At 35.4% G+C, this 15,331-nt stretch overlaps 1 protein-coding gene across 6 annotated transcripts in view; it reads right to left on the reverse strand.

Annotated features, from left to right (window-relative positions):
• Window positions 1-15,331, reverse strand: part of ZCCHC7 (zinc finger CCHC-type containing 7) — a 266,507-nt gene that overhangs the window by 202,989 nt on the left and 48,187 nt on the right. Inside the window, exon 3 of one of the 6 annotated variants that reach the window (XM_027105492.1) lies at window positions 11,655-11,712. The exons of the other annotated variants lie outside the window; for them this stretch is intronic. Within the exon in view, the coding sequence (XP_026961293.1) occupies window positions 11,655-11,712 (58 nt within the window). The remainder of the gene's footprint in view (window positions 1-11,654; window positions 11,713-15,331) is intronic. 6 annotated transcript variants of the gene reach the window in all.

Raw genomic sequence — 15,331 nt, forward strand, 5'->3', positions numbered from 1 at the left:
TTCTCCAGAAGTCTCACCAATTTTTTATTATAGTTGCAATAAATTCATGGTAATACACACTTCAAAAATTATGAGCAAAGACTCAAAAGCAATAACTTCAAATTCTACGTAGACTAGAATACACTAATATATATACAGAGAGTTTATGATCACCTAAAATATATATCCTGCAAGAAAAAAACCTATTCTGCCAATAAGTGTATAAAACAATCACAGGACTTAGAGGATTACAGATTCTAATTACATATTTCTAAAATAAAGGTGATGACAAAAGTTAATTCATTTATAAGCAAACTACTTATTTTCATCATCTCTGTAATGGTAATAATGCTACCTACCTGGAATGGATGATAAGAGAATTAAATTACATGATGTGTAAAGCACCTAGTCCCATACCTCACATTAATAATATATCAAAATTAATAAATTTTATTAAAATTTTCTGTCACAAATCATTACCAAATTTGGTTTTATGTCTACTGTTAATCATATGTATATAAATATATATATATTTTTTAACATTTTAAGTGTACAATTTATTGGCATTAAGTAAAATCACACTGCTGTGCATCCAATACCATACCATTTCCAAAACTTTTTCATCATCCCAGACTGAACTCTGGGATTAAACAGTAACTCCCTATTCCTCTCCCCAGCATGCTCCCCAATCTCTGGTAACCACTATTCTGTGTTCTGTCTCTTCCTCATTTTTTGAATTTCATTTTATATTAGACCATAGTTGAGTTACAATGTTGTATTAGTTTTAGGTGTACAGCAAAGTGATTTAGTTATACATATACATATATATATGTATACATATATCCATTCTTTTTCAGATTCTTTTCCCATATAATTACAGAATATTAAGTAGAGTTCTCTGTGCTCTACAGTAGGTCCTTGTTGCTTATCTATTTTATATATAGTAGTGTGTAAATGTTAATCCTAAACACCAAATTTATCCCATCCCCCCAACCTTTCCCCTTTGGTAACCGTAAGTTTATTTTGGAAGTCTCTGAGTCTGTTTCTATTTTATAAATAAGTTGATTTGTATCATCTTTTTAATTCCACATATAAGTGATATCATATGATATGTCTTTCTCTGTCTGACTTGATTTAGTATGATAATCGTACTAACACATGCATTCTTAAACAACATGCGGCATGAAATCAGAGTTAAGAGAAACCTATCCCCTAGAGTTCCAAGAGCTAAACCTTTTGCTGATTTCAATAACGTATCAGGAGTTCCAGACCCAGATAAGATGGAATAAGCACACTCTACCCAGTCTTTCCCACTGAACGCAGGTATAAAACTTGGGACATCTATTAAGGACTATTTAAGGACTCTGAAGAGCAAACATTAGCAGGTAGATTGAGGAAGATCAGAATTTGAATTATCACCAAACTAGTGATGAGTTTACCATCTTTCCCCCTTTGTTATCCTCTGGCCTAGATTCAACACAGTGGAAACCTCCAATGGGTACTTAGGCAGAAAGAGGGAACTCCAGGCCAAGCCCTTTACTAGTAGCTTGAGCAGGAAAGGAGTCTCTTAACACTCAGAGTAGAAGAAATTCCCCAGGTTTGTGTTCTTTACAACATTCTCTTGTACCCCAGCCCCCAAGTAATCTTGAGATGGTGAAAGAGGAAGTTACAGCAGCAGCAATGGGTCCTGGAGTCTAAACTCTGAGGAAGGAAACCTTCCTCTTCGAGAGGATGGCATAAATTCCATGCTTACTTTTTTCTCTGTCTTCCAGCTACTTGGCCCCAGTTCAGCAGAAAGGAATTAAGCAAATTCCCAACTCTATGGCTAGAGGACCAAGAAGGGGAGGCTCAGGTAATCAAAAAGTATCAGGGAACGGTAAAGAGGGAGAAGCTCAGGAAAGCGATCCCATAAAGCTGTTTATCAGCTTCTGGACTCACTCCTAAACTGTGCATGCATGGAGCTGATGCTAAAATTGCATACCATAGACTCTGAGAACTTAAATATGGGACAGACAACCACCCAGTTTATAGACTGGCCACTGTTTGGCACACTTGCAGGATAGATCCAAATAGTATTGCAGAGGTTTTGTAAAAAGAACTGACATTAGAACCACAATCCACAGGAGGCTGGTTAGAACTTGCATCCTGAACTCAACCAGACTGATTGCCTATTAAAGCAAAAAATGTCAACATTCACCATAGGATTTAAACAAGACACAGTCTCATAATGTAATACTTCAATTGTCAAGGATATAGTCCAAAATAACTTGACACATGAAGAGCCAGGAAAACCTCACTTTATGAGAAAAGATAATTAACAGATATCAACACTGAAATAACACAGACGATGGATTTATCTGACAAAAACTAAGAGGTTACTATGCAAATGTCCAAGTAAGAGCAAACACTCTTAAAATGAGTGGAAAGATGGAAAATCTCTTCAAAGAAATAAAAGACATAAAGATACAAAAGGAAAAATTTTAAACAAAAACGAAAATAAAAATCCCATTGGACAGGTTTAATGGCTGAATAAATATGATAGAGGAAATAGCCAGTGACCATGAAGATAGATTAATAGAGAATATCCATTCTGAACAAAGACAAAATTTTAAAAGGTCAAAAACTTCGGAGACTTATGTGGCAGTAACAAGAGATCTACATGCAGAAATTAAAATTTTGAGGAAATAATGGCTGAAAACCCAAATTTTCAGCTTTACTTGTATTACTTACAGGGGAACAAAACTGAAATGACTGAGAATTTCTCATCAGAAACCACAGGGACCAGAAGGAAATGGAATGACATTTTTAAGCACTGACAGAAAAGAACTGTAAACCCAGAATTCTATATTCAGGGAAAATATCCTTTAGGAATGAAGCTGAAATTTAGATATTCTCAGATGAAGGAAAACTAAGAGAATACATTACCAGCAGATCTGCTCTAAAAGAACTGCTAAGGGAAATTCTTCAGAGAGAATATGACACCAGAATGAAACTTGAACATTAAGAAAGAGAGATGAGCAACAGAAATGGTAATAGTTGTTCTCCTCGAGATCTTTAAAATATGTTTGAAAACAGAAAGCAAAAGGTATAAGGTGTCTGATGGGGTTTTCAATGTCTGTAGATATAATATATAAGACAAAAACTATATCAAACAACCCCAACTCAAAAGAGGGCAAAAGGATTATAAAACTACTACTTGCATCTTTTAAAGAAGAGTAAGTAGTGAAAAATCTAATTTCCATAGAGCTTTAAAAGCACAGACATCTTCCTCATTTCTTTCCATTGATCCTCTCTTCTCCCAAAGTAGAAACATGAAAAGAGTTTCTCTGCCCTTTTAGGAGTTTACAATCTAAACTATTCAAATCCAACAAAAAAGAAATTATAAACAATAGGATTAAAACAAATTTTAAAAATGAGCAATTATTTAAAGGCTCAAATAAAATACACATTTTATGTCAGTAAAATATCAATGTGTTTATTGTACAAAAAGAAAAAAGCCAAAGAAGGTTCACTGGGCCATTATTTTTGCTTGTCTTATTTTAGAATGGCAAGCTATTCCTGACAGAAAAACACACTCACCTTTTGTAAGTCAGAGTTCCTTTTGAGTGCCAAATTGGAGAAAAGAGATTGCTCCATTTTATAAATCCCTGTTAGGTTACTAAGGAGGTGCAAATTCAGATACACAGAAACAAATACTTTGAAGAAATGCCAAAATCATCCCCCATGTATTAATTAAAGTCTAACCTTAGAAATAAATCATTTCATCTTTAATTCATCTTGTTAGTTCTTAAAGATTTTATTCTTGGCCTGCAGGAAAAAATGATTTTGGTAATATTCTAAGAGTATAAATTTTGTTTACTTCTAAGTAAAATTCATGATATTCTGTAATTCTAATACATTCTTAAAATGTAGGCAAACTTCAGTTACTGCCAACTGTCCTTGATGTGTCTGTAACACGCTAAAGATTAAACAGTATAATGTCATAAATCCTATTACAGTATATAATCTCTAAATTACATTCAAGGGGATAAAAATATACCGCATACTAATGAACTTTACATTTTCATGACACTCTTTATACTAAATGTGCGAATCTAGTTCCTTTGGATAAAAGTTTATGAAAATCCATCTCTCATAGCTATTAAATGAAATATATTCTGCTTATCTCTGGAATCAGTTACTTTGAAAATGATGTCAACCCTGGAAGTGGATTAACTTCTCCCACTTCTCCTACCCCAAATTTCAAGATTTATTTATGTGTTATCTACAAGAGGTGGGATAGGAAGACAAAATTAAAGGAGTAAACACCTAAAAATAAACAATATTAAACTAAACATATATCATACAATAAGTTTAGAACACGTGTAATACCCTGAAAAAAATGACAGTAAACTAAGGTTAACAAAAAAGATTCCTCCCCACCAAAAAATCCCACCATGAACGGGCAAGAGCTCATTTTTCTGAGCAATAAGGGTGAGAAATAAAACAACCTCCTAAATATTATTAGGTATGTCAGAAAAAAATATGCAACAGATTTACTGCATAATATGAGATGTTAAGCAAATTCAATGAAATTTTGAAAAATGAGAAACAAGGAATAATGGACACTTATTCCTGGAAGTGCACTGAATAATGTCCCTCTCAAAAAAGATATGTCCAAGTTGTAACCCCCCCCCACTACCTGTGAATGTGACCTTATTTGAAAATATGGTCTTTCCAGATACAATTTAAGATCTTGAGATGAGATTATTCTGGATTTAGAATGCCTTTAAGCCAATGACTGGTGACCTTATAAGAGAAAGGAGAGTGAAATTTGAGACCACAGATAGGTAGAAGCAAGCCTTGTGAAGACAAAAACAGAGGCTGGAATGAAGCATCTACAAGACAAGGAATATCAAGGATTTTCGGCAGCCACCAGAAGCTAGGAGAGAGGCATGAAAAGGATTCTCTAAAGCCTGCAGAAGCAACTGACCCTGAAGACACCTTGATTTCAGCCTCTAAAACATTAATTCTGGAACAGGAAAAAAAAAAACATTTCAGCCTTTGAGACTGAAGAATGCTTGGTGCATCCTAGAAACAGAAAGGAGACCAGTTTGGCTAAAGCTGAACAAAACAGAAAAACAGCGGCAGGTTAAGGTTAGGTGAGATAGATGTGATGGAGTGCCACTGGACTTGAGGGTGAGTCATGAAAGTCCTGGTAGAAGAAAGTAAGGATTCTGAATTTCACGGTGTGAGGTCCATTGGAAGGTTTTGAGCAAAGAAGTCACATGACCTAACTAAAAGGGTCTCTGTGACTGCTTTATGGAGAGTAGAATGTAAGAGGGCAAGAATATCAGTGAAAGAACAGCTGGAAGGCTATGCAATATTCCATCAAGAGATCATACCCAACTAGGACAGTTATAGAAGTGATGAGAAGTCAGATTCTAGATATACCCCAGAACTAACTGCTTTTACTGATGGACTGAATGTGAGAGAAGGAAGACAGAGATTACTTCAGTGTTTTTTTGCAACTGGAAAAATGGAGCTCCCATTTGCTGAGGTGAAAAGTTACAGGGGCTGAGGAGAGAAGAGGGAAGCCAAATCAAGACTTCAGATCTGATTTCTTGGGATGTCTATTAAATATGGAAGAGTGTCAATTATACGTCAGTAAAGCTGGAGGAAAACAAAAAAGAAAGGTCAGAGGAAATAGTCTAGCCTTCACAAGAGAGCTATAGGAATTAAATGAGATCTTGTAGGAAATGACTATAGAACAGAAGACGCCTGAAGGCCAAGCCCTGGGGCCTACAAAGTTTAAAGGTCATAAGATAGTAACAATAGCTAACATATTACACTATGCACCAAATACTGTTCTCAAAGCTTTACCACGTCTATTTAATCCTCATAACAAGCCTCCATTTTACAGGTCACGAAACTGAAGCACAACAGGGTGGGGTGATTTGACCAAGGTCTACGTAATAAGCAGCAGAACCAAGATTTATAAAGACAAATTAACTTTAAACCCCTAACTCTTAAGCATTACCCACACTGTATGTCCTACAGAAAGGATAAACTGACCAATGAATCCTTGGTATGGCCAGTGAGGTAGGGGAACCAAGACAGGAGGTATCCTTGAAGCCAAGGGAAAAAATGTCAACTACTGATGATTAATCCAAAAGGAGGAATGAGAATGGACCATAGGATCTGACAAGGTGGAAGTCATTGGGAACACAATATCATCACCACCATAAACCGATACTCTTTTATACTATTTAAAATTTTATGAAGTATTTATAAAAGATCACCTAATCTAAAGAATATACCCACTTCACCAACCAGTTTAAGACCCTTTATGTATAGATCACTTTACCTCAATTTTTATCAAGTTTATCACCTTCTATTACTTCTCTTAAGTCCCTCATGACGGAAATTTTTGTCTAGATATATTTATTCATAATTAACTCTTTGCTCGAATTTTTAAGTCAAAGATTTATTTATTTAACATCCAATGGCAATAGCAAACAATAAAATCAGCAAAAACCATATATAAGATGGCTGCTACCTTAGGTTCTGGCATACCAAAAATAGCATGAGAACTCCCCTCTCCATCCATTACTACTTTAATGGACCTCAATAACTACTGATGATCTAATACCAGACCCAATAGTTTTACATGCTAAAAAGTCATTTCAATAGGCATTCAAGAAAGTATAATTTCATTCATAAAAAACTCCTCAACTTGGCCTCAGCTCTTCCAATTCTGAAATGAACGCTTAGGCTTTAGTTTATTTCCTTAAGGTAGACTTTCAGTAGACCTAACAGGTCTCCTGTCCAAGGTCATTCCATTTAATGTAACGTAAGAAACCCACAAAACAACCCCAGATATTTATCAGCCCAAGAATCAGATGTTTGTAAACGCAGTGTGTACAAATTACCCCTTTAGCAAACCAGATACATACACCACTGCAATGGATTATACAATTTTAAACAAGTCTGGATATACCATCGTGATTTAAATATAATGTTAAATCTAACTGCCTTGTTAAGACTACTGATACTATTTCCCTTCTAATTCCAAGTAAAAAAGAAAAGAATTCTAGAAAGAGAGGTGTCAGGGGATTCAGGATGAGTAAGCAACCAGGAGAGCAGAAACAAAATCCTGCCAAGCCCTACCAGTAAAAAATGGAACACTTCTTGGCTCTCCCAGCTCTGGCATATTTTTTAAAATGCTTGTTCCCTTGATGAAAGTCAATAATGGGAATCTGGAAAACTGCCATTAAAGACTGAATAAAACAGGAAACAACTTACTTTACCAGTGATCCAAAACACTGTCTGAATCTTTAGATGACACAGGCTAAGTTGATTCCTAGATTTATCAATTAACAGTTAACATTATTACACATATTAAGTTGCTACATAATAAGATCTGACACAAAAGCATTCAACAAGTGTTAGCTGAACTGATATAAAGATAGAAGGCTTCTGAAATTTACAAAATAACATGCACAATACAAGTATAATGAATTCTGCTGAAAGACTCCTTTGAATATCTATTCCTGTAGTAACAAAACACATCTGGAATAACACAATAAAAGCCCAATACCTAACCAACACTCGGCAGGGAAAGATGAGAGGCTCAAGGCAAGAGAAAGAATTAGGCTTGAATTTACAAAACTACCAGAGAGTGAAGAGGGAGCCTAAGAGTAGAAGGCAACACAGCATTGTTGTTAAGTGTGTGAGCTCTGGAGCAAGACTGCTTGGGTTGAAATCCTAAGTCTCGCATTTACTTAGTGACATTACTTTACCTCTTTAGACCTATTTCTTCATCTATAAATGAGATGATACTAATAGTACTAATTCATTGGGTTGTTGAGATGATACTAACAGTACTAATTCATTGTGTTGTTGTGAGGATGAAATGAGTTAATATATGTAAAGTGTTCAGAAAAGTACAATAAATAATTTACTATTAGTACTGAAATTGTACTCATACTTGCCTAGTAACCTGAAACAAACCAATGTTGGGTTGAACAATATAAAACTGTTATATTTGTAAATCAAAACACTTTGAATATAGACAATTTTTAATGATTCAATTGAATATAAAAGAAAGAGCTGCTAAATCAAGTTGCTAAGAATGCCGGTGGACAAAATAGAAACAGGCTCACAGACACAGAGATGAGACTTGTGATAGCCGTGGGGAAGGAGAGGAAGGGACTGGGAGTTTGGGGTTGGTAGATGCAAACTGCTACATTTAGAATGAATAAACAACAAGGTCCTTCTACATAGCACAGGGAACTATATCCAATCTTCTGGGATAAACCACAATGGAAAAGGATATTAAAAAAAAGAATGTCTACATGTGTATAACTGAGTCACTTTGCTGCACAGCAGAGATTGGCACAGCACTGTAAATCAACTACACTTCAATTAAAAAAAAAAAAAAAAGAATGCCAGTGGGACCCAAGCCCTGAAGAGCTAGAGTCAACCCAGCAATGTACTTACACAGAAGCTCTAAAATGTACCTGAAGGAAAAGGATTTCTGTAGCAGGTTGAAAACAAACCACATTTCAAATAATAAAGCATACAATTCAGTATGACTAACCTCTAAGGCAACCAATATTTTACAGTGGATTGATTTTGAAAACTGAACTAGTGTTTTATATTCAAGTATCTACTCTCTCTCCTCTGAGTCACAAAATGAATGTTCTCACAATTTCAATGGTACTATTATTTAATAATTTTTTAAATGCCTAATTTAAAAAAAAATAAATTAAAAAAAATGCCTAGGGCTTCCCTGGTGGCGCAGTGGTTGAGAGTCTTCCTGCCAATGCAGGGGACACGGGTTCGTGCCCCGGTCCAGGAAGAACCCACGTGCTGCGGAGCGGCTGGGCCCGTGAGCCATGACCGCGGAGCCTGTGCTCCGCAACTGGAGGGGCCACGTCAGTGAGAGGCCCGCGTACCGCAAAAAAAAAAAAAAAAAAAAAAAAAAGAAAGCCTCATTTTGATCACATGAACATTTTACAAAGCTAATGCTGATTTATGAGATTCTTAATGCAAAAATTGCTAAGGAAAGTTTTTAGTCACGATAATATATTATGAGAATATATTTGTGGTTCATAAATATCTACAGTGATTTTAATATAAAATTGCTCTTATTTTCCTAAATATTTCCAGCAGGATGTTTCTACTATTTAACATACTATCTACAATCTACCTTAAAGGCTGTCAATCTCTCAAACTGAAACAAGTACACTAAAACCTCAAAGAATGACAGCACAATTTTAAGACAGCCAGTCTTCTAATTCCAGAACATCTTCCATAAACTCCATTCCCATTAAAGTCACTCCCCATCCCCATCTCCTCCCAACCCCTGGCAACTATTAATTTACTTTCTATCTCTATTAATTTGCCTATTTTGGACATTTCATATAAATGGAATCATAGAATATGTAGCCTTCTGTGTCTAGCTTCTTGCACTTAGCACGTTTTGGAGGTTTATGCATTTTGTATTATTTATCAGTACTTTGTGCCTTTTTATGGCTGAATAATATTTCATTCTAAGAATATACTGTATTTTATTTCTCCATTAATCAACTGATGGACATCTGGGTTATTTCCATGTCTTGCCTATTATGAATAAAGCTGCTATGAATGTTCTTTGTCATTTCACCCCCTTTTAAGATGCATAACAAAGTTTTAAATTTTAAAGCAAATCACAGAGGCACTACTAGCACAACTCTTTGAAGACCCTAAAGACCTTGATACAATTTCAACTAACAGCATATTCTTCTTTAGGTATAGACTCTGCTCTTCATTAAATATCATCCAAACAAGTGAAACCGAAAAAACCTCATCTATGTTTTGCAAATAGATAGGAAGTACAAAGAAAGCTACAGCATAAAACATTCTAAGTTTCTTACGTTGACTTTATCTAGTTTTTTAAAAACCGACACAGCCCACATTTAACTTAAATATTTAAACAAGATTAATTTGTTACAATGATAAAATTACAAATTTGTAATTCAAGAATATACCAAATATATATGCTTACATTTAAGTATCTACATTTTTACACTTTGAACTGTTCTCCTAAAGCACTATGGCAAAAATTTCTGCTAAATATCCAGGATTATTCTGATGGATTTGAAAAAATTCAACCCGCAAATATTTACTTTTTGCAAATAAAACAACCAAATCATCCAAGATGTCTGAAAACTAACTGGAGGTTAAAATGTACCCTATATGTTTGGGAGCAAAGACTAATTTTCTTGATTATTTGATCTAAAACATTTTGATATAAACCTCAAATATCTACTTGAAAAATATAGTTTTTATTTAAATCATATATAATGTGGCCAAGAACCCCTAATGTTACAACTGAAACAAGAGCTTCCAATATATCAATTCAGTAACTTTCATGCCAATATTTTTGTTTGCTTTATGACAAAGGACAACAAAAATGTTATCAAAACAATGCAAAATTATTCTTCTACAAAATATGTGACATGTTCAGAATACTCTACCAAAATAAATACAGTACTCAAAAAAAAAGACAGTATTTTTTGAGATTATGGAACTATAACAATTTCTTAAAAATATTGTTTTTACTCTATGCTAAATACCACTGAATTGTACTGCTGTTTTACTAGTGTTAGAATTTTTTTACATCTATTTTTTTAAATAAATTTTACTTAGTAAAATTTTAGAGGATATTTATAGAAGTCTGAATTTTAAAATCTACTTTCTAATAAGCTCCTATAAGGAAGTTTTCATTGAAAAAAAAAGAGCGAGAAAGAGAGACAAACTAGCATTCCACAATTTCTTTTGCTATAATTTTTAACTACATATTTAAACCAATTAAATACAGTTTGTTAGATTTGTAGAATATCAAATATACCATGGGCCTAATATTTAATTCAAAGTCAATAAATATTTATTGAGTGGTCTGATACATGCTTAACACTATGCTAAGCACTGAGAAAAAATAACCATTTTGGTTTTTTTTCCTATCTTTCTCCCTCCTTATCTGTTTGGCCTACACATTTAATCACTTGATGAAAGATGCCAGCAGGAGAGTACCACCTACCCTCATTTACTACACACTTGACTTAAAATTATACTCAGAGTCTCTAAACTCAGAATTCAAATAAATACTAACTATGAAAAAGAATTCACAGCAATCTGTTTTTCTGCAGGGCGCTCATCATTGAGGGGTAAAATTTTTCTCGTATGCATCATGAAGGAAGATCCTTTTTCCATGTTGTTGGCAAAACTGTCAATCATGTTGATGAGCAGCAAATAAATGAATGCCCAATGATGGGATTCTGTATTATCCTTAAAAAAGAAATCCATCAACTAAACATCAACAGGTAAATGTTTATACTCGACAGCCATCAATTTCAACTATCCATGCAAAAAGACAGGTGAGCTGGACTGGTAAACCTCGAAATTAGAGAAGTATTAATCGTCTGCTTCCAGCCAATATAAACAGATGTTATTTTTAAACAGGGAAAATCATCTCTTCCACTGAAATTTATTTGCAGCAGATAATGTTCTGTTACATTTTTAATCAAGCAGATGAAGTTACATTTAAATTGAAAATCTGCTTCACTCAACTAATCAGGCAAGTAAAATTCAGAGATGATTGAATGGCATTACACTGCACACTATTACGGCAGGTAAATTGGGAAATTTACCTGTCACACCACACAGCGTATTGTTCAGCCACTGCATCTGCAACTTAGAAGCAAAGCGCTAAGACAAAAAGGGAAAGGCATGTTAAACAGATTTATAAACCCATCATATTTTATGAAAACATTATTAAGGCTGTCAGCAAAATAAATAAATAAATAAACAAATGTTTTTAAAAGGAAAAAATACACAGCACCTCTCAGGGAATCAATGAAGATTTACATGGGTATGCTTATCTGTTTCATGTAAATAGCATGCCTGGTTATTTTGAAAATCAAGATACATCCCAGGCTAAGGGAAAAAAGCAAACATTACATCACAGCAAAAGGCAAAGAAACAATGACAATCGTATTCTTGATATTATGTGGTCAAACATAAGGGAAATAAAACACTTTATCAAGAAGTAGATAAAACAAGCAACATTATGTTGCTTTGCAAAATGACTATGACTTCACTTATCAGTACAGATCATTAAATTCATATACAACAAAAACATCACATTTTTAAAAACTGTCGGGCTTCCCTGGTGGCACAGTGGTTGAGAGTCCGCCTGCCGATGCAGAGGACACGGGTTCGTGCCCCAGTCTGGGAAGATCCCACATGCCACAGAGCGGCTGGGCCCGTGAGCCATGGCCGCTGAGCCTGCGCGTCCGGAGCCTGTGCTCCGCGGCGGGAGAGGCCACAACAGTCAGAGGCCCACGTACCGGCAAAAAAAACCAAAACTGTCAATTCACCCTACTTAAAAAAGCCCAGTCCATTTGAGTCACTTGTAGTTCCCTATACAACTGGAATGTTAACAACCAAAAAAAAAAAAGAAAAAAAACGAATGGCGATTTCAGTTGTTTGAAACCTATAATTTACTTTCACTGCTTAGTATTTGTAAACTCATATACTTTTGTTACAACAGCTGAACTTATAACATTTATTGTGATTTATTCCAACAAAACATACCAATACCAAGTTACATCTTTTATAATTTAGTTTCATCCTCATAACCTTTGAGATACAGTTGGCCCTCCTATCCACAGGAGATTGGTTCCAGGACCCCCAAAAGATACCAAAATCCATGGATGCTCAAGTTCCTTACATAAAATGACACAGTACAGTCAGCCCTCTGTATCCGTGCATTCTGCTTCCATACATTCAACCAACAGCAGACTGGAGAGTTTACTATATAGAGGCTCTCGTGCCACCATTGTTCCTTTCACTTTTCCTTTCTTCCTTTTCTCTATACTTTACTTTTTCCTCTTTCCTCCTTCCTTCTTTCAGGTTTACCTTCCCTTTCTTTTCTCCCTTCCTTTTCCCCTTTCTTCTTTTCCTTTTTTGGGGAGAAAGGGAGGGAAGGGGGGAGGAGCAGAAACAGTACATAACACTGGAATGTGCTCTAAATTATAAAGACATGATATTACTGTTCTACTCAATACAGTGTGAATGTTCTCTGATTTTCCATTAGGGGTAATGGATTTGGACTGACATGTCCATGCCCTGCCATGGGGTTAATAAAGCTAGCTAGAAATCACCAGCATGGTATCTTAACTACCAAAGCAACACTTTCAATAAATTACTGGTTAGTGTTAGAACAGTTTAAGGTTTACAGAAAAACTGCAAAGACAGTACAGAGTTCCTCCATGCCCTCACCCAGTTTCCCTTTATTAGTAATATCCTACACATTAGTATGGTACACTTATAAGAATTAATGAAATAATATTGACTCATTATTAACTAAGATCCATACCGTTTTCAGAATTCTTTACTTTTTCCTTGTTTATTTGTTCTAGGATCCCATCCAGGACAACATATTACATTTAGTTGTCATGTCCCCTGAGGCTCCTCTTGGCTGTGACAGTTTCTCAGACTTTCCTTCTTTTTGATGACCATGGCAGCTTTGAGGAGTACAGATCAGGCATTTTGTAAAGTGTCCCACAATTGGGATCTGTCTGTTTTTCTCATGGTTAGGCTGCAGTTATGGGTTTTTGGGAGGAAGACCACAGAGATAAAGTAACATTCTCATCACGATTGTCTCAAGTGTAAATGCTATCAACATGACTTATCATTGATGATGACAGTGTTGACTACCTGTCTTACCGTGTTTTGATTTAGCCATAGCCTTCACAAAAACTGCATTCTCATTTTTCTCAGCTCCCTAATGTATACTGCTATTCTTCATTGTTGAAGGTGACCATTTTAATAGCTACTATCCTTGGGTGTGACTCATAGGAGAAAAAAAAATTTTTTAATCCAGCTGTGCTTCTCATACTGCACAAAGATTAGTCTTTGAGTCACCACAGTGATTTTTCCAAGTCTGTACATATCTCTGACCTGACTCTTTGCTTTCAAAGTTGGTCCAAAACAGAGGTTCTCAATTTGAGCTAACCATCAGAATCAAACATGCAGGAGCTTTTTAAATGCTGTTGCCCAGATCCCAATTTAATCAGAATTCCTGGGCATCAGTAGTTATTTTTAAACTCTCCAGATTATCCTAATAGGGTGGAGAACCATTGATCTCCACCTTAGCTCTACACAGGCCTTAGCTCTACATAGACTGTGGCAGTGCAAGCTATGTGTCTTCCCAGTTATAGCATTCATAGCTATGCTATACTGTTTGAGGTTTACATTTCTTATGTCTCTTCGGTTCTTCCTGTAAATGGCTTTGGCTTAAAAGAACTCTATAATTCAGGGACACTGCAGTGTTTAAATAATAATAGATTAAACATAGTCAGAGGCAGAAGGCAGTGACCGACTTTTAGAAGCATTGCTGATGAAAAATATGCATATTCCAAGGTGAAGACTATGAAAGGATGAATACTAAACCACCAACATCAAAACGTTTTATATTCCCCAAAACACAGCAATAGACTATTGTTCAAAACTTGGTGCTCATTTTTGCACCGAAGCAACAATCTATGGGGTGGCAGAGTTCTCAGGCTAACTTAGTAAAAGTGTATTTAACCCTTAAGGCTAAAGAAATGTTCATCTGAAGAATGTGAAACTGCCACATTCAACCATCAATTTCACATGATTCAACATAATACTCTGTATTTTCAATAAAAGACAGAAAAATAGTGATTACAACAATAGTATTTAAACAAAACTAAGAAAATTATTTTTTTAATTTGTTTAATATTAAATACTAACACTTGGTGGAAAGGCTGGTCAGATCACATGGTCTGCAAGACAGACAATTCCGTTTACCCGTAATGAAAGGGACAAAACAGTTTTGTGGGAGATGGGGTCACAGGGAGAGACGAACTCCTACGAGTGAGGCCAAACTAGCAGAGGCAGAAGGCGTAATTGGGAATCACAGAAAATGAAAGCTAGAGCTGTAAAACAAAACAAATGAACAAAAGTCCTGAGTTCAGAGATGCAATTTCAAGTCAGATAAGGTTTATACATATGTTTTTACATACTTAAGGAGAAGTAAGAACTTTAAAGAGTAAGGAAACATATTCCCGTGGTGGGATGATAAGAAAAACAGACTGCATCAGGTGCCCTGACTATATCCAGTAAACCGCAGAATCAGGTGTTCTTTTTTTTTTTTTTTAATTGAAATACAGTTGATGTACACCATGTAAGATACAGGTGCACGACACAGCAATTCACAACTTTCAAGGGCTATACTCCATTTACAGTCATTACAAAACACTGGCTACATTCCCTGTGGGCACAATACATCCCCCCACAG

The sequence above is a fragment of the Aethalodelphis obliquidens genome, unplaced genomic scaffold, assembly GCF_003676395.1.
Source record: "Aethalodelphis obliquidens isolate GAN/ISIS:26980383/991018 unplaced genomic scaffold, ASM367639v1 scaffold7, whole genome shotgun sequence".
NCBI lineage: Eukaryota > Metazoa > Chordata > Mammalia > Artiodactyla > Delphinidae > Aethalodelphis > Aethalodelphis obliquidens.